This window comes from Podarcis pityusensis (assembly GCF_964106645.2).
Source record: "Podarcis pityusensis genome assembly, chromosome: 15".
Taxonomy (NCBI): domain Eukaryota; kingdom Metazoa; phylum Chordata; class Lepidosauria; order Squamata; family Lacertidae; genus Podarcis; species Podarcis pityusensis.
In genome coordinates this window covers 4,706,131-4,728,551 of record NC_138040.1, presented here as the reverse complement: position 1 = coordinate 4,728,551, position 22,421 = coordinate 4,706,131, and the positions used below count along the sequence as shown (strand labels likewise).

The 22,421-nt window shown below is 45.1% G+C and overlaps 2 protein-coding genes and 1 long non-coding RNA gene across 4 annotated transcripts in view; 1 reads left to right on the top strand and 2 right to left on the bottom strand.

Moving 5' to 3' along the window:
- Nucleotides 1-764, bottom strand: part of LOC308463941 (uncharacterized protein) — a 61,948-nt gene extending 61,184 nt beyond the window's left edge. The window contains exon 1 of the mRNA XM_080982798.1: nucleotides 455-764. The gene's annotated coding sequence lies outside the window, so the exon portion shown is untranslated. The remainder of the gene's footprint in view (nucleotides 1-454) is intronic.
- On the top strand, nucleotides 1-22,197 carry RNFT1 (ring finger protein, transmembrane 1). The gene is made up of 9 exons (XM_080983135.1): nucleotides 1-138; nucleotides 4,938-5,371; nucleotides 8,125-8,201; nucleotides 10,349-10,449; nucleotides 11,369-11,522; nucleotides 18,631-18,789; nucleotides 19,953-20,018; nucleotides 20,473-20,574; nucleotides 21,220-22,197. Exons 1-9 carry the CDS (start codon nucleotides 110-112, stop codon nucleotides 21,352-21,354), a joined length of 1,257 nt encoding a protein of 418 aa, XP_080839261.1. The 5' UTR covers nucleotides 1-109; the 3' UTR covers nucleotides 21,355-22,197.
- LOC308464149 overlaps nucleotides 3,577-22,421 on the bottom strand; it is a 65,692-nt gene continuing 46,847 nt past the window's right edge. For both annotated transcript variants that reach the window (XR_013979889.1, XR_013979890.1), the window contains one exon: nucleotides 3,577-4,563. This is a non-coding gene — a long non-coding RNA (uncharacterized lncRNA). The remainder of the gene's footprint in view (nucleotides 4,564-22,421) is intronic.

The following is a 22,421-nucleotide window of genomic DNA, read 5'->3' as shown; positions in this document are numbered from 1 at the left end:
GTTGGAACCTGCCCGGCCGGCCCCCCCGCCCCCTTCGGAGCCTGCCTGTTTACTCGCCGGCGGGGATGGAGGCTGACGGGAGGCCGCGGCCTCAAGAGCGGCGCTCGCCATGAAGCACCGGCCGCCGCGCTATGAGAGGTAGGTGGGTGAGGAGGCAGAGAGAGACGCTGCCGCGGACCCCGAAGAAACCCTTCCCCTTGACTCGCCGCCTCTCGCTCCCTTTCCCCCTTCCTTCCTTTTACTATAACCCCACGGTATATAAACTCTTTCGCCGCTTCCCCCCTCTATATAATATCATTTATTAGGCCAACCAAAGCAGAGCGAAGGGGGGAGACTTAATGTTGGCTTTGAAAGCTGTTTTCCGTGTCGTTTCCGTGTCCCTTGACCCAAGTATTGCCCTAACGTTACGGGTTTGGGGTTTGTTTGTTTTTTCCCTACAGGCCGACGAAGCTACCTTTTTTATTTTCTGGGACACCTTCCCTCCCCCAGCTTTCACTTTAACTTCTTGTAAGAAGTTGTGGTGGTTTCAGCTTTCCTGCAAGGCCCCTTCACTCAGGCTGCAGGTGGGGGTTGGAAATAAGAGGTTTGGTTGTAAGCCCCCCCCCCCATGCCCTCTGTAGCTGCTCAGAGAACTTGGGGTTATAATAGCTTCACACGGGGGCAGAGCTGGGCTGGGCTCCAGGATCATTTTGTTGCCCTTCTGTTGATGCTGATAACAACATTTTCCGGGACTGGAAGGAACAGGAGGCTCAGTTTGATATCCTCTTAACAGGTGTGTTTTTTAATTATTATTATTTAATTTTCCAAATTTTGAAATTTACAAATGATCAAAATAAAAAGAGAATTCCATAAATTCCCATGGACTTTCCTTCTCCCTTTTGTGGGTCCTTATGTTAACATTTTTTTCCTCCCGCATCTTCTCTTAGTCCAATTCTATTAAATCTCCATTACAACCATAGTCCAACTACAAGTATCGTTCCAATCCTACGAATAATTTTAATTGTTTACAATGATTTTATATATGTTTTTATATATATTAATAATAATAATAATAATAATAATAATAATAATAATAATAATATATTATTTATATCCCGCCCATCTGGCTGGGCTTCCCCAGCCACTCTGGGCGGCTTCCAACAAAATATTAAAATACCGTAATGCATCAAACATTAAAAGCTTCCCTAAACAGGGCTGCCTTCAGATGTCTTCTAAAAGTCTGGTAGTTGTTGTTCTCTTTGACATCTGGTGGGAGGGCGTTCCATAGGGCGGGCGCCACCACTGAGAAGGCCCTCTGCCTGGTTCCCTGTAACTTGACTTCCCGCAGTGAGGGGAACCGCCAGAAGGCCCTCGGCGCTGGACCTCAGTGTCCTGCCAGAATGATGGGGGTGGAGACGCTCCTTCAGATGTACTAGGCCGAGGCCGTTGAGGGCTTTAAAGGTCAGCACCAATACTTTGAATTGTGCTCGGAAACGTGTTTTCCCCATTCCTTATTAAAATTTTGGCCTTCCCAATTCTTAATTCTTCCAGTCATTTTTGCCATTTTGGCAAACCCCTGTGCGTGTTTGCTTAAGAAGCAAATCCTACAGTACTGAATGGTGCTCGCAAGCAGGTCCCAAATGCTCCTCCCTTCAAATATGCTGTGGTTTAGAATGGGTTCTGGGACCCATTTGGATGGGCAGTGAACAAGGGCAGAGACCATTTAGACGACTCCCTCCTCTCCACCCGGAGGGGCAGTTGTACCTGGGGCCCACTGCAACTGGTAGGGGGAAAAGGTGGGGAAACCAACTGCAGGTGGTGTCTGGAAGCAATGGCAGCCAGAGTCAGGCTAACAGGTGGTTGAGGGTAGACTGAGGTAGGTGGGGTCGTGCCTTGATCACCTGAGTGAACCAGGTGCCACTGCTTGAGGGCTCTAGATTCAGGTAGGTAGCTGTGTTGGTCTGACGCAGTCGACCAACTTGAGGGCTTTCTGCTATCCACCAGAAAACAGTCTGGGGTCAAGGAACCCATTCCTTTACTACTGGCCTCTATTTTTTATCTGACACTCTGTTATCCCTCCCTTCCTCCAAGGAGCTTACAATGTCATATACATCAGTGATTCCCAATGGGTGGTCCGCAGACCCCAGGGAGTCAGCACAACTCACACAACAAAAAACTACCATAGAAATATCAAGATTTTCAAAAGTATGGAGTTCATGGCTTGGCTTTTGAAAAACAGGGGGTCTGCTATACATGACTAATTGGGAACCACTGTTGTATTCCCCCCCCCCCTTTTGCACCCCCATTTTATCCTTGCGACAGGGCTAGGCCGACAAGTAGTGACTGGCCCAAGGTTACCCAGGTTGTTATTATTTTTAATTGGATTTCTTAACCAGCCTTCATCATAAGGTCTCAGGGTTGGTTGAAACAATTTTAAAAGACAAGATTAAAATCAGTTGGAACTATTTGCAATCAAGAGAATATGGTGGGTTCTAAAATATATATATCTTGGACATCAAATGCCACGCTAAAGAGGTGCATTTGCCACATTCAATGAAAGTTACAGAGTGAAGGTCAAACCTCCCTGGGGAGGTAATTCTACAGATTTGGGGCTGCCACAGTGAATGCCCTTTCTTGGCCACTGCACCCCCACACCATCATATGTTCGAAAGTGGTGTAACTTCTAAAAGGCCTTATGACTGAGTGGAGATTCGAACCCAGGTCTCCCTCACGCTCCAACCACCACACCACACTAGTTTGCCACCTCTGCTTGTTGAGATATGGATTTCTGTCTATGAAACAGGAAGACCCTGTTACTTTTGGACAGGTGTGGAGAACCTTTGGCCCTCCAGATGATGCTGAACTACAGCTCCCATCATCCCTGACCATTGATCATGCTTGCTGGGAGCTATAGTACAGCAACACCTGACGGGCTAAAGGTTCCCCACCCTTGCACTAGGAGCAGGGTGATAGGAGACTTAAGGTTGGATACATGCCATACTTGATTTCCCCAAAGCATCATTAACTGTATTTTGGCAAGGGTGTTGGGAGTTATAACTCTGAACCACAGCTCCAGGATCCTGGGAGAGAAGCCATGTGCTTTAAATGTATGGTGTATGGTAAAGGTAAAGGTACCCCTGCCCGTACTGGCCAGTCTTGACAGACTCTAGGGTTGTGCACTCATCTCACTCTAGAGGCCGGGAGCCAGCGCTGTCCGCAGACACTTCCGGGTCACGTGGCCAGCGTGACAAGCTGCATCTGGTGAGCCAGCACAGCACACGGAACGCCGTTTACCTTCTCGCTGGTAAGCGGTCCCTATTTATCTACTTGCATCCGGGGGTGCTTTCGAACTGCTAGGTTGGCAGGCACTGGGACCGAACGCCGGGAGCGCACCCCGCCGCGGGGATTCGAACCGCCAACCATGCGATCGACAAGTCCTAGGCGCTGAGGTTTTACCCACAGCGCCACCCGCGCCCCTGCCTAAATATTATTTAACTGCAATTTTAAGTTTTTTTGAGTTAGTTTCCAGAATTTGATCTCCAAATGAATAGTTATGATTCAAGGGATCTAAGAGGACGATCCCTTGTGACCATTCAAATTGGAGAATTACAAGGATTCTCTTGCTGACAGAGTTGCCATCTGTCATTTCCTGTGTACTTTGTGAGATGACTTTAATAACAGATATTTGCAGCGCTTGGGCTGGGGACTTTTAAGGGCTATTCTGTGCAAATGTTCCTGAATAAGTGTAAAATTTTAACCACCTCCATGCAGTTCCTTCAGCTTTCACAAACCTACACCTGCCTCATAATTCTTTTGAAGGCTGAACATACCACAGACAGAGTCATTTAATCTGTGTTTGAGAACCACACAGGGCCAGCTTCTGGCTGGCTAAGGTTCTAATGGACCCCTATATGCCCAGACTCAGCAGATAGCTGAAGATCTATCAGAAGCTGCTGTATACAGGCTAGTAGTCCATCTAGGTCTGTATTGTCTATGTCAGGGGGTCAACAAACTTTTTCCTCAGGGGGCCGGTCCACTGTCCCTCATACCTTGTGGGGGGCTGGACTATATTTTGACCCCCCCCACGACTCTCCCCTCCCTTCTCCACAGCACCAGACGAGCCCCAGTGGCTGCTTACCTGTGCCTTGCAAGTGGCAGAGGCTGGTGGCAGTAGCAGAGGGACTATGACCCATGGTCTACGTTGACTGGCAGGGGCTTTCCAGGGTTTCAGATAGAGGTCTAACCCAGCCCTTGTTGTTGTTGAGTCGTTTAGTCGTGTCTGACTCTTCGTGACCCCCTGGACCAGAGCACGCCAGGCCCTTCTGTCTTCCACTGCCTCCCGCAGTTTGGTCAGACTCATGTTTGTAGCTTCGAGAACACTATCTAGCCATCTCGTCCTCTGTCGTCCCCTTCTCCTTGTGCCCTCCATCTTTCCCAACATCAGGGTCTTTTCCAGGGAGTCTTCTCTTCTCATGAGGTGGCCAAAGTATTGGAGCCTCAGCTTCACGATCTGTCCTTCCAGTGAGCACTCAGGGCTGATTTCCTTCAGAATGGAGAGGTTTGATCTTCTTGCAGCCCACGGGACTCTCAAGAGTCTCCTCCAGCACCATAATTCAAAAGCATCCATTCTTCGGTGATCAGCCGAAGAGTGGATGCTTTATGGTCCAGCTCTCACTTCCATACATCACTACTGGGAAAACCATGGCTTTAACTATACGGACGTTTGTTGGCAAGGTGATGTCTCTGCTTTTTAAGATGCTGTCTAGGTTTGTCATCGCCTTTCTCCCAAGCCCTACTTGGGGTTAAATCTGGAACCTTCTTCATGCAAAGCGTATGCTCTACTGCTAAGCTACAGCACTTCCCCTAATAACAGATGAAGATTCCGGTCCTCATGGTTCTAAAACAAGGGCTGATTCAATTAGAAACCATTTTAAAATTGCTTCTTTGTTCCTCCTTAGGAATCATCTCGTCAAAACCGAGCAATTTGGAGCAGATCACCTCCAACGTGCTGCCATGCAGCCCCACTCAAATAATCGCCACGGCGCGGCAGGAAACAGCAACGGTACCTCAGCCTCTCAGTGCACTCACGGAGCAAGGTCACCAGGAGAAGGATCTTGCCAGCATGGAGGGGACGTCCACATCCAGCTGAGCTCTGCTCTGGGAGAGGCAGGCGAAGACGCTGGCTCCAGGCAGCACCTGCAGTCCGGGACTCAGAGCCATTCTCGCTCCCACTCCCACGGCGAAGCTCGACGGCCTCAAGATGGCGGCTCGGATTTGGAGGAGCAGAGCGGCAGCTCCCTTTCCGAGCTCAGATACCTCCTCCACTGGCTACACAAGAGTCTCCCGTACATCTTGATCCTGTCCCTCAAACTCCTCATGCAGCACATAATGGGTAGAGTACAAGACATTGCGCGCTCCGGAGACAACTGCATTTATTTGGGTTTGAGGTTGAAAGAGAAGCAGCAGGTTGTGCTTCCAGGCCAGGGGATTGAAACAGTTTTAGCGCCATCTTGAAAACTAGTTTGCCTATTTCTGGTTTCCCTCTTAGCCTTGATCACTGGAAAACTTTCTTGGCCAGTTTCTGGCTTCTGAGATTTCACCAGACACCACCCGTATGATTCCATGATTTGCAATAATAAGGACTAGAAGGTGGTGGTGGTGTTTTTTTTTTAAAAAAAGAAAAACAGTTAAAGCTGAAATTTTCAAAGGGTGGTAGAATTTTGCCCTCAGTGCCACATATTATGTGCGTTATCTGTGCTTCTGGAACTGAAACACAATTCAGGCTGGCTTTAAACCTGTTGCTGCTTTTACTACCCACAATACCCAGGATTAAGACTTATTTCTGCCTCTCCTTTGGGATTTTAAATTGAAAACGGGCAGCTTTATTCCTCCTTATCCTTTTTACAGGTTGAAATTAGGAGTGGGGAACCTCAAGCTTAGGGGCCAAATGTGGCCCTCCAGGCAATCGCACCCTGCTCACAGGGTCCTGCAGATCTATCATGTGCTTTTAAGTTTCAGGCCCAAAAAGGGGGAGGAAGAACCTCAGGATGCTGCTTGAAATTGAAAAGTTTGTTGGAAAAATTACAGTTGCCCTGTGCATTTCATTGCCTTGCCTTCTTCAGGTCCACTGTAAAACAAAAACAGCAACGACACAAGGAGTGTCCAATGTGCTTCAGATTCAACAGCATTACACCAGTTGGTTTAAACTGGGGCTAGGGAACTTGTGGCCCTGCAGATGCTGTTGGACTACGACTCCCATCATCCCTAATCATTGACCATGCTGGCTGAGGCTGATGGGATCTGTAGTCCAAGAACATCCGCAGGGCCACAGCTTCCTCATCCCTCCTGTAAATGAAAGAACTGATTAAAATTATTTATTTATTCAACAAATCTTTATGACACTTTTAAGGAACACAATCAAGATAACAATATAACAAATTGCAATTCAGAACTTAAGACCAACAGCTGTCTAAAAGCTTGCAAGCACAACATGCTTATGAAACACAATATCTTATTTATATTTGTATGTTCATGGTTTTATTAATTTCACTGGGACTATTCTGAGTAGGTAGGATGCAGCCCTTCTTAGCTTGGCTACCAAGGCTTGGCAAAAATTGAGAATCCCTGATCATAAGCCCCTGTACTACTATGGCCTTATGTACAGAGTTAGTTATCACTGTACCATTCCCAAGGTCTTCCTGAGAGTCCTTCTCCCTCCTCTTCTCTTGGGGCTTTCCATTCTCCTTTCCTGCTTTCTGAAATTCCGCTTCTGAGAAGCTGCTAAAATTCATTTTAGCTTTTTCAGTTTATTCTTTTGTGGTCATATACTCGGGGACCCTTGGCTTACTGCAAAACTAAAATTTTGAAACACCAGGTGTCAAAATCTGCAGCTCCCTTCAGACAGATTAAAAATATTCCTGAAATGTACCCATTCTTTTTTCCATCACTGGAGAAAGGTTCCACGATGGCTAAAGATTTCTAAGCAACAGAATGGTTTTAAAATTGCCAACTTGTCTTACAAGTCCTGAAACGTTACTGGCCCATCAAAATGACTAGCCAACAGATCTGGGCTAGCCATCTGTTGCACACAGGATGCAGTCCTTGGAATTTTTCCTGAATAAAAGACCCAGTTGACATAATCCTCCTGCCTTAGTCATTTGGAAGCGATTTTTATTCACCATGGGTGTGGCTGTTTCCCATTGGGACTGATAGGGAGTAAGGCAGGGAGCCCAACAGTAGGTGGAGCTAGAGCAAATGTCTGGCCCATCTACAGCCAATGACTAGCTTCGCCCCCATTCTTCTCCTTGCTGAGTTATGCAAGGGGCAACATTGAGACTAAGGAAGACAAAGCTGACAGCCAAGGCCACCTGCTGGACTGGTTGTAAGAGGCAGACGGGTGGTGGCTGGTTGAAGTTAGACTGAGGTTTATGGGGCTGTGCCCCATTTGTACTAATAGGCCAGCTGCCACTGCAACAAGTGACCAGGTGAGTGGGTATTTATCGGCCTGGTGCAAACATATATAAAAAGACCTCAAGGCGCTGCTGAGTTAATGCAAATGTAAACAACGATGCAAGTGTTGTTTGTTTGATCTAATTTATTCCAGCTTGATTTATTAGATGCAAACTCTCCCCAGTGTGGTAAATAGCTTGAGATTTTTTCCAGCCAGCCAGCACTATGCCCTAATTGCATAATAGCGAGGAGGATGGGGTGGAATATCGATGAGCAGGGAAACGGGAGAGATGGCAGTAAAGGTGAGAGAAGGTCTACTGCAAGAACATTTTTTCCAGCTAGTAGAAGCCCCTCAAATTTTGGCCTTTAGCAGGTACTGCTGTGCCGTGTTTAGACCTCTCCCTTTAGCGATGAGAGCTAGAAGCATGCTCATTACTATTTAATTCACTGGAATTCTCACTAATCTGATGATTTGTATCGGGTACAGTCAGAGCCGTGCAGTACAGCAGTGCCCCTGAGTATATAGTGACGAATTATTTTTGTTCTGTTGTCTAAAACAGTTACAAGATATACTATGCAATGCCCTTTTTGATTTTGCTGCTTTGTTTTAAAAAACAAAAATTAGTTTGATGCATTTTTTGGTTCTTTTTCTTTTTCTTTTTTTCCGTTTTGTAATTTACCCTTTTTTCCTAATAGGCATTTCTCTGGGAGTTGGGCTGCTAACAACTTATATGTATGCAAACAAAAGCATTGTAAATCAGGTTTTCCTAAGAGTAAGTATTGACCTCTCCGGCGAGGTTGTAAGTATTTTTTTAAAGCTTCACTTTACCCAGGAGATAGATGCGTTCTTGACAGAAAAGTGGAACAGAGTGTTAATTTGACAACACAAACATTCCGTCGCTTAAAATAAAAAGGTTGATTTAAGAACAGCTGCCAAAATAGAATATAGTTATAATGAACCATTTACATAATATTTTTTCCCGCCTACTTTGATGCAACCTGAACATTTCTGCTGCGCTCAGCACAAACTGACTCACTACTTAAAGTTGCACACAGGCCTCCGCCATACTTTTCCCTCCCTCCCTCCAAGTGTAGCCTGGGGAAAAATTCTGTGAAACTCGCAAACTAGCTTGCTACTTTGTGGCTGTGCTGATCTCATTGTAGCTGCCATTATAGATAATTGTCTTCAGTCTGGCTCAGCTATCTTAATATTTTTGCCAGCTAGCAAAGGTCTTTCTCTTAAACTAGGGCTTTTGGGGGGGAATGAAGTGATTGACCATCAGAGCTTGCAACAAAAATATTGCAGTGTGAAATGCTCCTTTTCTGAATGCCAGCCAGTCATGCCCTTTCACAGGATACTCCATTCCATTCCCCTCTTGTTTCCCCTACTCCGCCATTCCCTGCAGTCAGTCAGCATTCCATATCCACCGAGCATGCTCAGTTCTCACTAAGCTCTTTTGGGCTCCCTGCCTGTTTGCAGGGGCAGGTTTGTACTTGTGCAAATTGTGAGATCTTCCTAAGCCTTCTGAGACATCCCATTTGGTGCATGGATGGCACTGTTCTGGTTACACAGCAATCCACACAGTCAGATAATGGGTCCGCTCTTAGTATATAGGTCTTTACATCTTGCCTTGCTGCTATTTGTATCTCATGTGGCATTACTTTTCTCCCATTATATTTTATTGGCATTGCTTTGATTTGGGTTATAAGCCATACCTCATCCTACTTGTTTGAAAGGCAAAGTATAAATACTGTGTGCAAACAGCTTGTCATGTTGTAATAAAAGTAGTCATCTTTCCATCTTTGAATAGAGGTTGAAAACAAGAATCCTGAGTATGGTTGTTCTGAAGAGGCAGTTTCCCTTAAGGCTCTTGAGAACCATAAACCAAGTAGTTATGATCGCAAAATGTTTTGAAAAATCGGTCCCTTTAGCAAGGGATTTCCTGCAGAATTTTTTGTTTGTTTGAAAGATTGAATGTGGCATCTTCTCTCACTACTCGCCTAGCACTGAAAATCTGTTGTTTAAAGCAGGTGTGGGGAGTCTTTGGCCCTCCAGATGTTGTTGAACTACAACCCCCAACAGCCTCAGCAAGCATGGCCAATGCCAAGAGATGATGGGAATTGTAGTTCAACAGCATCTGAAGAGACAGACGTTCCCCACACCTGGTTCAGTGGGATAAACTGCTCAAAGTGTTGGGGTAATAACTACCCATGTGGCTGTCTTTTTGTGTATTTGTCTACAGCTGTTCTTTATCCTCTTTTTTTGGGGGGGGGGCGAGGGGGACTGCTCACTGTCTCATTCCAAAGGTGGTTCAGGGTGGGCTGTCAGCTTTGTAATCAAGTTGGGGCCAATTCCCAGTAGGGGCTTCTTAGTAACATAGGCTCCAGCGTAGCATCACATACAAATATGTACATTTGCATTTTGCATACGAAATCCCCCCTGAAAAGAAATGTGGAATTTCTCTGCTTTCCTGCAGCTTCTAAAGGTGTTTGGCAGGAACATTAGGAGGAATGTCATGCCCACAGGTCCATAAGGATATGGCTCCCAGTGGTGCTACCAAGAATCTTTAAAAACCTTCCCATTGAATTCAGTGGGGCTTAATCCCAGGTAAATGGTATTAGGACTGCAGCCTTAGATTGTAGAAGTAGCAGTCCGGCCAATTAAGTGGAGGGCACATTGCATCTGCCACTTGTTGAACTTCCATCTCCCATCACCCCTAATCAATGGCCCTACTGTCTGGGTCTGGTTGATTTGGAGTCCCATCCCCAGGCCTGTACTCCGAAAACTCGCTTACAAAGCCCTCTGAGCTCAGCAGCCTCTTAAATGGAGAATGAATGGCAAAATCACAGCAGCCTAGCATCTTGTAACTAGAAAATGCAGTCATTTGAATTAACCATTTGAAAACTCTTATTGTTTCAGGAAAGGTGTTCCAGACTGGAGTGTGTCTGGTTACTGACATTCCTAACAGGATCCTCTCTCCTTCTGTATTATACGTTCTACCCTCAGTCTCTTCATTACAGGTAATTCAGTGCAGGTTAGAATTTTTTCCCTTCTGAACGGCAGTAAAAACAGTCTTCCTTGATGTGTAATACATCCAGACCACATCTATACCATACATTTACAGCACATGACTTCCCCGCAAAGAATAATGGGAACAGTTTTTTGTTAAGGGTGCTGGGAATTATAGCTCTATGAAGGGTAAACTACAGTTCCCAGGATTCTTTTTTGGGGGGACGATGCTTTTAAATGCATGGTGTGGGTGTGACCTTACTCCCCAAATGTGCTGATAATGGACACAAGGTGCCTTTAAAAAATGGGTGGGTAATTTCTTTATTTCACTACTGTTCATTTCAACAGCTTGTATCCTGCTTAACACTGTTGCTTCTAAGCAGTGTATAATGTTACCCCCCCCCCCCAAAAAAAGATACAACTGAGATAAAATGGGTTAAAATGAACTATAAAATCGGAAAAGCTTACTCAGAATTCCAGATTTAAGTTGTTACCGGCTGTGGTGAACCAGTTACCAGGGGACCAAACTGCAGGTGTTAACATCCCTTTACGTCTTGTTTCTGGGCTTCTTCAGAGCATTTTTCTGTTCATGGTTGGAAACAGGATACTGGTCTGGGTGGTTCATTCCAGGAGGGCTTTTTATATGTTGGATTACATACTTGGATGGATGGAAGGAAGGGAATTATAATCCAGTCTTGAAAAGTCCTATTGAAGAATTGGTCATATAAAAAGTGAACGACTGGCTTGGTTTTTGCTTGCTACTGTGAACGCCCCATAGGAAAAATAAATTTGTAAAAGGTGATTTCTTGGCTGTAGCATTCTGCTTGAAACGAGAAAGTGTTTTTGCATTTCCATTTCAAGGGTGCTAAAATACTTTCTGTGAACAAATGTCTTCAACTTACAGTCTCTTTTGCCTTTGTTTTTTAAAAGCTTGATCCTTTTAAGTCCTGCTGTGGATTACACAAACTTCTGGGAGGTACTTTGGATTGTGGGGATCACAGACTTCATTCTGAAGTTTCTCTTCATGGGCTTCAAATGCATCGTTCTCTTGCTGCCTTCTTTTATCATGTCTTTTAAGTCCAAGGTAAGAAAACTTTGTTGTCGTTGCTGTTTTTTAAAAAACTTATTTTTAATATGAGTTAGAAATACCCAGTTGTATCACTGTCACACGCTTAACTTCAGCTTGTGATGGTAAAACTTACCGTATTTCATTGCAACGAGAGAAGCACTTAGGTTTGCTAATTCCTAGGAAAGGCTTCCTTCCCATCAGAGCAAGAAGGCTGAGCTTTCAGAAGGGCTGAAGTGGAAGGGAAGGCATTTGTCGTAAGAACATGAGCAGAGCCCTGCTGGACCAGGCCGGTGGCCCATCTAGTCCATCATCCTTTTCTCACAGTGGCCAATCAGATGCCTGTGGTGTTGATTTAAAGCAGAGTCTCGTGCCCAGCGGAAGGATGAGGAGTACGTGCTGCATACTCTATATTGCTTTATTTACAGTTCAAAGCTGGTATATTACAGAAAGACATCTTGCCTCTGCCGGAGCAGAAAATGCATCCTCTCTCCTCGACAGCTCGGAGAGAATCACACAGTGAAAAACAGGAAACCAGTGTACGTCACATCCAGCCTCCCTTTCCCGTGAGAAACTCCAACAGTACAGACTGTGGAATGTAAACACCTGTCTCGTGACAAGCCCTTTCGCTGCACAGTGAAGGAAAGCAGAAACCAACATCCTCCCCCTTTCTGTGAACATCACTGGGCAGCGTGTTCGTACAATATCAGTACAAACCCAACTTCTGCACATAGGTACAGTGTTGATCCCTTGATACAATCTTGGACAATACATCAGCAGGAATTTCATTACCTGGCATATAGGACACCGTTACGAGTCCCTTCTGAATACATTCCCTAGCATGCTGCAACTTTAATTGCAAGTGCTTCGTGCTTTGCTTACAACCTTCAGACTTCAGCAAAGCCAAACATGCTTTGTTGTCCTGGTAAACCTGGATTGGACATTTGACAGGAATTTTCATATCTTTGCACAATTGTACTAACCATTCACAATCCTTAAGTGAATAAGACAGTGCATTCAGTTCGGCTTCACAAGTACTTAAGCTAACTGTTGTTTGCTTCTTGCATGACCAATCAAACAGACCCTGATTGTACATGTAGCAAACTCCAGACGTACTTTTCCTGTCTGTAGTGTCACTTCCAAAACTTGCATCTGCAAACATCTCAAGACCACCAGACTTCTGATTGTTAAATCTCAGTCTGTAATGCATAGTGCCTTTCAAATACCGCGCTATGCGTTTCAGAGCTTTCCAATCCTTGACACTAGGATTGTTGACTTGTCTGCTTAGCAAATTACAGCTAACAGCAATGTCTGGTCTTGAACATCTGGCAATGAAGTTTAGCTTGCCTAGCACACTTCTGTACAGTGTAGTGTCAGAAAATGCTTCTTCAGTGTCATCTACCTGATAACCTGTTGTCATCGGTGTGTCTACAGGGTTAGCATCCATCAGATTTAGTTTGCTTAACACATCAGCAATTTTCCGTGACTGGTGTACTAGAATGTTACCATCTTGATCTCTCTCTATTTCCAGAGATAGGTAGTTGTTTACCTCACCAAGATCTTTCATGTCAAAGTGCTCTTTCAGTTGAGCTAGGGCGTTATTGTACATTGCGACATCTTTCCAAAAGAATAATAAATCATCAACATAAAACAAACAGTACAGTTTCTTTTGCCCCTCCTCTTTGACAAATACACATGGATCAGCTTTCCCTTGCTGAAAACCTAGAGAAAACAATACTTCAGTGAGTTTTGTGTGCCAACACCGTGCACTTTGTTTGAGACCATAAAGGGATTTCTTCAGAGCACAAACAAATCCCTGTTTTACCTGTACGCCATCAGGTGGAAGCATATAAAGTGATTCATCTAGAGATCCGTACAGAAAAGCTGTATTAATATCATGGTGACTAATGTGTAGATTTTCTTCTGCAGCTAGCTTGAGCATAAGCCTAATGCTTTCATATCTCACTGTCGGTGAATAGGTCTCGTGATAGTCTTCACCTGGTACCTGTGCAAAACCTCTGGCTACCAATCTGGCTTTGTGTCTGACTACCTTGCCATTTTGATCTGTCTTCGCTTTGAAGACCCATTTGCTTCCAAGCAGTTTCATTCCTGGAACTACTGGAACTAGCTCCCATGTTTTGTTCCTTTCTAAGGAATCAAGCTCAGCCTTCATGGCATTTAACCATGGCTCAGCTTCCTTTGAATCCAAACCCTGGATTTCTTGGAAACTTGAAGGTTCAAATACCTTCTTGGAGCTTTTAACAGCTGTTACTGCTATCGTAGCAAACTCATCAGCAAATCTCTTTGGAGGTCTGCCTTTTGTGGCTCTCTGTGACCTACGAATTAGCCTTAAGTCTTCAACACTCTCCTCTTCCTTCTTAGGAGAAAAACGACCTACTGTGAACAATGGTTCCTCCAATTCTTGATCAGAGCTTTCAGAGGGTCGCATAGAGGCTTTCGCACTCTTGAAATCCTCTGAATCACCCGATTCAGTTTCAGATTCAGACTCAGAACCTTCATCAGTGGGTGTGGGTTGTTGTGGTTGCTTTTGACTATCCTCAGTCTCATCACCGTCATCAGGATAACATTGGAAAATTCCCACATTCTCCCCCCACTTTGCATTGTACTCAACACTTCTCGTGAGCTTAATTGTCTTAGAGTCAGTCATCATTATTCTGTAAGACCCTTTCTGATAACCTAGAAAGATACCATGCAATCCACGCTTGTCTAACTTGGAATTTTGTGGTGAGCGAATCCACATGTCAGAACCAAAAATCTTCATGTGTTTGATGTATGGCTTCTTGCCAAACATCTTCTCATAGGGGGTACAACCAATCGCTGAAGATAACCTGCGATTGTAACTGTAAACAAAACACGAGAGAGATTCGGCCCAATAACTCTCTGGAAGATTGGCATCATGCAGCAAGGTTTTTAACCCTTGAAGCAATGTCTGATTTGCCCGTTCCGCAAGTCCATTCTGCCATGGCGAGCGAGGACTAGACAAATCGTGTTGAATTCCTTTCTCAGTCAGAAAAGTTTCAAACTGCTGAGAAGTGAATTCTCCCCCGCGATCAGTGAAAAGAGTCTTTATCTTCTTACCGTGCACATTTTCCAACCAAGCACAGAATTCCTTGAACCTAGGAAAAGCCTCTGATTTCTGCTTGAGATTATACACATAAATATACCTGGAAAATGCATCAATGAGAACCATGAAGTACCTATTGCCACCCAAAGAGGGCGCTAGTGGTCCAACCAAATCAGCATGAACAACCTGGTATGGTTCTGTAGCTTGCCTACTAGACACCTTACCTTTCGCAGCCATTTTCACCTTGTTTGCTGCGCATGCTTTGCACTTCATGTGGTACCTGCAGGGTTTAATAGTCATACCTTCAACCAAGGCAGGCATTTTAGATACTGCCTCAAAATGCAAATGACCAAATTTTCGGTGAAAATCATGAATACATTCTGCATGCAAACTTTTGTTAGAACCTGCAATGCAACAAGTGTCATCCTTTTCAACATCATCATAATACAAAACAAACAAACGATCAACATATTCAGCATGCAATACATAATCATTTTTCTTTGTGATGATGCACTTCTTGTTCTTGAAGGAAACGTCAATGTTCCGCTCATTCAGCTGTCCAACGCTGAGTAGATTATGTTTGGCGTCTGGCACGTAAAGCACATTCTGTATCGATAAGTCCAAACTGTGAAGAACAACAGTTCCGTAGCCTTTACTGGGAATAGTGTGGTCATCCGCCTGGTGAATCGCACCTTCCTGCGGTGTAAAAGACACAAACAGTCTCTTATCATTGCACATGTGGTGGGTCGCCGCTGAATCAACAACGAAGAAAGATCTAGACGTCTTCTGGACCTCTGCAACCTTTGGAGTGAAGCGTGAAACCATAGCCTTGTGCTGCGTTGTCCTAGACACCGGACCTTTGCCTTTGCCTCGGCCTTTTCCGCGCGATGAGCTTTCGCTGCGCTGTTCTGTCTTGGCCCTGGGATATCTGCATTCCCTCTTCATATGGCCTAGACGTCCACACGAGTAGCATTTCACTGCCTTCAAAGCTTTGGCGCCATCTGGTGGTTCCACTGCACTATGGGACGACGTCTGTGAAGACTCCCCCTTGCCCATGCAGCTAGCACCCCGGCGATCTGCTTCATTTAAAATCACGGCAGTTACATAGTCCACTGTTAGCTGAGCGGTTGGTTGCACAGCAATCTGGGTTGCAACAGACTCCCAACCTGAACCCAAAGATTGTAGTATCATGAAAGAATACACAGCCTCTGGAAAGTTGAGTCCTCTCTGTTGCAGCTCATGTCTCAGATTTTGCATCTCCATCAGATGTAAACGCACATCTCCACCTTCAGCAAGAGCCATATTATGCAGCTTGTTAAAGTAAAACATAGTGGACCCAGCTTCTGTCCTTAAGTGAGCTTCTCTCAAAGCGTCCCAAATTTCTCTGGTTGAGGTCTTATCACGCAATAGACAGAGCTCTTCTGGGGATACTATCAATGTAAGAGTTCCCCTTGCTTTGGAATCCTTAGCTTCCCATGCATCTGTAACTGGAGCTGGGGGGGTTTCTGTAATCACCTCAAACAAACCCTCTTTCCGCAGAATTGCCTCTGCATACAGAACCCAGTTGGCATAATTTTTCTTGTTGAGCTTAGGAATCCCACAAGCATCCTGAAGGGCCATCATGACTCTGGCATTAGCCTTCAGCGTCATATATGCTGCTTTAAATCTTGCTGCGTCACTGCTGCAGCTGCCTTATTCCAAAAGCGCACTTAAAAGTTACTTTCGATTTCCCCAGCATAGTAACTTGTGCCTGGGAGCCTTTTGCCTATTCCCGGCAAAACGGCTTTAAAAGTTCAAAGTCCAGCCATAAAGCCATTAACTAGAAGCTGGCAGGCTGCCCGGAGCAGTAGCACATACCTCATCAATCACTTTTACGCGCAGAGCAGATTCCGTTCCGATCTGTCCCTCTGCATTCCGATCCTTTGCCGGCACTCCGATTCGACTTCTGGGCCCATAACCACGTGTTGATTTAAAGCAGAGTCTCGTGCCCAGCGGAAGGATGAGGAGTACGTGCTGCATACTCTATATTGCTTTATTTACAGTTCAAAGCTGGTATATTACAGAAAGACATCTTGCCTCTGCCGGAGCAGAAAATGCATCCTCTCTCCTCGACAGCTCGGAGAGAATCACACAGTGAAAAACAGGAAACCAGTGTACGTCACATCCAGCCTCCCTTTCCCGTGAGAAACTCCAACAGTACAGACTGTGGAATGTAAACACCTGTCTCGTGACAAGCCCTTTCGCTGCACAGTGAAGGAAAGCAGAAACCAACATGTGGGAAACCCGTAAGACACAATAGCCCTCTCCCCTCCTGTGGCTTCCAGTAACTAGTATTCAGAAGCAACCCTGCCTCCAATTGTGGAGGCGGAGCTTAGCTATCCTGGCTAGTAACCACTGATGGGCAAATTCATGGAGGGTAAGCTTAATCCTCTTTTAAAGCCATCCAGGTTGGCAGCCATCACTGGCTCCTGTGGCAGTGAGTTCCATAGTCAAGTTTCCGGGGTGGAGGGTCAGGAAAGTTTCCACAGGGCAGGGTCAGGAAAAAACGCCTCCTTTTTCACACATTTCAGGGATTGCTGCAAAAAGTGTTGGGTGTTTAGAGGTCCCCAATTGCGTAAAAAAAAAAAAAATAGAGGTCCCCGATTGCTTAAGCGCCTATGTGACTAGTTCAGCAAGCCGTTCCACTTGTGCTAGAGAGGCTTCCTTTTCCCTTAGTGCCCTTAGCACATAGCCAAATCCGACTGGGATCACTCAAGGGGAGTGAAGTTTGAGCCATCAGCAGAGGTGGGGAAAGCAGTGGCTGTGAACAGCCACGAAGGAATGTAGGGTGAAGAAGTCTTGAGTCAGCTCTGCTTAAATAGTTTTCATAGCATGAGAATAAAAACATTGAAGTGAAGTGGGGCTAACACCTATCTGATTAATGAATGGCAGCTTGCAATGGCCGAAGTGGTCTTGAACTGTCACTAGCAAGAAGTTAAGCGTTACCCTTTAAAAAGAAAAATGCACACCCTAAGATGCATATATATATATAGTAATTAGTGGTGGAAGGTACTTGACAAAGTAATGATGTCTCAACATTAATGCTGACTTCTCGTAACACATTGATGTACGATGAAAGAACAGCGGGCCCTTCATCTGGCTTAAACTGTTTAGGTGAGAGGAGAAGGGCTTAATGACTGAATAAAATCTGGTTTGCTTTCAGACATGGGCAACTGGACAAAAATAAATCATTAAATATTATCTTGTTAGAGGTGAATAATGAAAATCCTGCCAGTTCAGCAGAGATCTGAGTTATTAATTTGGTAAAAAGAATGTCTGGGAAGCTTTGCCAAGCAGAGATTCCTGGCACTGCTGCAATTTTATTTATTATGCTAGAAAGCTGAACTCCTAAGAGCTGCCTGTGTCCATTTGTATGATGGTTTTTTTTTTAATTACAAAAAAATAGATATACCTCTTCACGGGCTTCAACAGCTGTTAACCCCATGGGTTGTGTCCAGTGTTAGTCATGCTCAGTGTAGGCCCATGGAAATAAATGGATATGATTTACATAGGTCTGTTGATTTCAGTGGGTCCACTCTTGAGTAGAACTTAGCTGGCTACAACCTTATATTTGGTCCAGGCTTCTGGCATTAAGCATGATCTGCAAGAGCAACAGTGGGGAAGCTCTGGACCCCGGGTTTAATCTGAGCTGCCGGGCCCTACCCCATTTGGCTCACGAGCCATGCCTACCCGCCCTGCCCCTGACATCAGGTGGCAGGTTAAAGACATGGCTTCTCTGCCCAAAATAGGACTTGCTTTTGGCATGGGTAAGAACCCCAGTGAGAATGAAAACAAAGCTCACTGGGTGACCTTGGTGTAGTCACTACCTAGCCTACCTCAAAGGGCTGTTGTGAGGATAAAATGGGGGATTGAGGAGGGATGAATTCATGTATGCCATCACAAGCTCCTTGGAGAATGGCATGGTAGCAGTTTATGGAAGCTTGCAGTGATGGGCGGGTAAGAAATAAGTAACAACGATCTTCTTTGTATGTTGTAAACCAGGGTTATTGGTACATGCTCTTGGAAGAGCTCTGCCAGTTTTACCGCAAGATCGTCCCTGTGCCAGTCTGGTTCCGGTACTTTGTTGGCTTGAGGGAGCTGGACAGCGCATTGGGGTGGAGTCTCGGAGTCTTGATGGCCCTGCTCTACCTCATCCTAAAGGTAAACTCTGATCTGCTGCTAAACCCTCTTTTCTTAAAAACAGCGTGGCAAGAGGCAGCCTAGGTGTAAACACAGCAGCAACACATTGCTGTGTGTGTGAGATTGCATGCACCTTGTCTTTCTAGGCCTCGGTTTCTTCAGCTAACAAATGGCAAAAACTATTTTTCTGTGTTAACCTTGAGCAGCTAGAGCCATGCTTGGCTGGGGCAAGGTGCCCAGCTGGGTTCCTTAATATCAGTTTTCCCTGCACGGGAACCTCCCATCTCTCCCTCTAATAGAGAATGTGGATGGTAAGTCGTGACAAACAGCCAGTGTGGAGCCGCCAAGCAGGAGTGTTGGCATGCTCTGGGGAACCGTTTTGTTTGTGTGTGTGCGCGCACACCCACCCACATACCCACATCCAGCTTAGTAGCTGTTGAATGCTGAGTGTAACTTGGAAAAGATGAATGAAAAGCCAGGATGTGGGGGGCATAGCTGGCCGGCACACAGAGCAAGAACAGCCTTTGACTAAGATATAGGTTGTAAATCACTGAACAAGATGGCAATTCTGGGACCAGCACACCTTAAGAACCTATCAAATTTCCAAGATTGTTATTCAAGGGAGACCCTCCTCTCTGCCCCATCACCCCCTAGATATATGGTGGGTGGTATGCTGTTGTGTCTGTCTTAATACATTGTATTTACTGTAAACTGACCTGACTACCCCTTGACAGAAAATCAGGGTAGAAATCTTTTGAAATAAAACAAGTCTTGATTGTGTTAGCTTGCAGTTCTAACCTCACTTGGCTGAGAGGAAGCCTCACTGAATTTCAGGAAGGCTTACTTCTGAGTAAGCATGCTTAGGATAGCAGCAGTCTTTTGGGATTTGTTTTCTCAGCCTCTAGTGTTTTAACTTTTTGTCTTTTTTGTGAGCATCTCTTATTTTGACTTTAGCTCCATTCTATCTGCTCTAGGCTTATAGGAAAAAGCCCACAACTTTTAATTGTTGTTACATGACACTTAAGACCCCTTCAGTGTTGTTTTTTTAAAGCTAAAGTAAAGGTAAAGGGACCACTGACCATTAGGTCCAGTCGTGGCCAACTCTGGGGTTGCCGCGCTCAAGCTACTTTACTGTTAAAAGCTAGTTTACATCTATTTCCTCTCATGTTATCTTAACTTTTCAGCTTTTGAGCTTCTTTGGACATCTGAAAAATTTCAGACGAGTCTTGCGGATATTTTATGCACGACCAGTGAGTATTTGTACCCTCTTAAGAACATTTGTCTTTTCTGTTTAAACAAACCACAGTTCCCTGTGACATTCAAATTTGGAGCTGTGGTTTAAAAAACAAAACGGGAGGCAAAGGTCTGGCCATGCTGCTGTAGTTGGACTACAGCTCCCATCAGTCACAGCTGGCATGGCCAATGGTGAGGGATGGCAGGAGCTGTAGTTGGACATCTGGAGAACACTAGGGTGAAGGCTGATGTACTTTCATATAGAAGCAGCCTGTGAACCAGGAAGTCCACACCGGTGTCATAAATACACCAGACACCTTGTCTGCAATATATGGATAACACTACTACTCTACCAGAGGGGACTGCTGCAATGATTATTTAAATTGTACATACCTGTGTATCTGGTGCCACTACCTTCCTTGCTAGAAACCAAGTATTTGAGCCTGTTCTGTACCTTCTCTCTCTTTGCAGAACTTCGGCGTCGCAGCCAGCAAGAGGCAGTGTGCGGAAGCGGAAGACATTTGCTCCATCTGCCAAGCTGAATTTCAGAAGCCTGTTCTTCTCATCTGCCAGGTAACTCACCAGTGTTATTCTCCTCCCGCTGTCCCAACATTGTTCTGAACAGCCAAAGAATTCCTTAGACGCTTACCCAGAGTTCCTCAGTGCATATGTTCAGCAATCAATGGTGGACAAGGTTCTTTGACAAGCCAACCTACCACCCACCTTCGCTGCTCTTTCCTGGAGTGAAGAAAGTCTGCAACTCATTGCCCTCCACCAGGGATGGGGAGTTTCAGGTCTGGAGGTCAAATGGAACCCTCCAAAACTGTTTGACCCTTCGGACACCCCTCACCAGCCCTGCTTGGCGCTTGAGTGTTTTTGCCTTGCTGGGATGCATCCTTAAACTCTGATCATGCCTTTAGCTTGCCTGGATCCAGGATGGAGGGGTGTGTTTGTGTGCAAAGGTGTACTTTACATTCGTTGCTCCACCCACTTTTGCCTCTGGCCTCATTATTATTATTAAATTTATATACCGCCCTTCATCTGAAGATCTCAGAGTGGTTCACAAGATAAAAATACAGAATAAAAGCACAAGAGAGGGATTGCTGCCCTTGAGCCGAGCCCTACACCAGTTAAGGGATTTAAAAGTATGCTGAATGTTATTGAGTTGCTGAGCTCCTTTGCACCCCATTGTGCTCAAAGCAGCCTTTCTTGTTTCAGCACATATTTTGTGAAGAATGCATAGCTCTGTGGTTCAACAGAGAGAGAACGTGCCCCCTGTGCAGAACCATCATCTCGGACCACATCAACAAGTGGAAAGATGGGGCAACTTCCGCACAACTACAGGTCTATTAAAAACCCTGTCGGACACAAGAACTACAGTTTGAATGCTGGTCTTTACCGTTTAAGGGGGTTGGGTGGAAAGGAGGTGTTAGAAGAAAAGGGTACTCAGGGGGTTAAGTCTACATACGTCCATCTCTCAGCTGCTGCAGGACTTGAGTCCATTCAGACACAAAGCAACTTGCTTGAAAGCTGCTTTTTCATGTTGAAGTCACCCTTCAGTTGCTGGTTGTGTGTAAAACACGCCAGAGCTCTGTTCTTCAACCTTGGTTCCCCCTGGTGCTGTTGCACCAGAACGCCCATCATCCCTGACCATTACTGGCAGGGGCTGCTGAGAGTTGTAGTCTTGTAGTCCAATTTCATGAGGGGAACCAAGGCTGAATAACATTGGTTGAGACGTGCTCAAAACTTTTGGCAATGCTGTAGGAGCAATAGCCTCAAATTCAGTTCCATGCAGATGTCTAAACCAGCCTGTTACCAGAGCACGAATAGGATCAGTATTGCACGTGATATGCTAAAAATCCAGTTTGCACAAATCTTGAGATTCTATGAGAGTTACCACTTTTATGCCACTTGGCTCCTGTAGAAGCTGCTGGTTCCTTATCCCTCCTGCCATTACAGCAGTAGCTACTTATATTCATGCAAGAAAGTCAGGAATGAATTTTTTGCTTCAATTATGCACACATAATTTTTCTACTTTTGTAAGCCTGGATTTTTAAAAAGCAAAATCTTATACTATATTTTGTCATAAACAACTACATTTTATTACAAAGGGGAAGAGATCTATTTTAGTGATACTTAAGACAACAACCTGTGGTATACCTAAAGATTGGTGAGAATAAAAGCAGTTTTAATCTATTGGTCTGGGATTTCTCTTACTACCTCTTCTGCACGTATACGTTTTCCAACATATCATCAGTAAAACGGCTTATAAAAGTAACCAGTAAAGCTTGCAAAAATTAAAAAAAAACCCACTTCATTTCTCAGACGGTGACCATTTTGCCCGGGGGTTCTGTTCCTGGCCCCCACATGCATCTGCGGAGTCTGCAGAAGCACATTCCACCCCCATTCTGCCCTTGTCC

Bases quoted from the DNA above. Each gene is read 5' to 3' on its own strand.
- RNFT1 (XM_080983135.1), top strand. From the start codon at position 110: ATGAAGCACCGGCCGCCGCGCTATGAGAG. The intron at 11,523-18,630 runs GTAAGAAAACTT...GTTGTAAACCAG, and splicing joins TCATGTCTTTTAAGTCCAAG to GGTTATTGGTACATGCTCTT. The intron at 20,019-20,472 runs GTGAGTATTTGT...CTCTCTTTGCAG, and splicing joins GGATATTTTATGCACGACCA to AACTTCGGCGTCGCAGCCAG.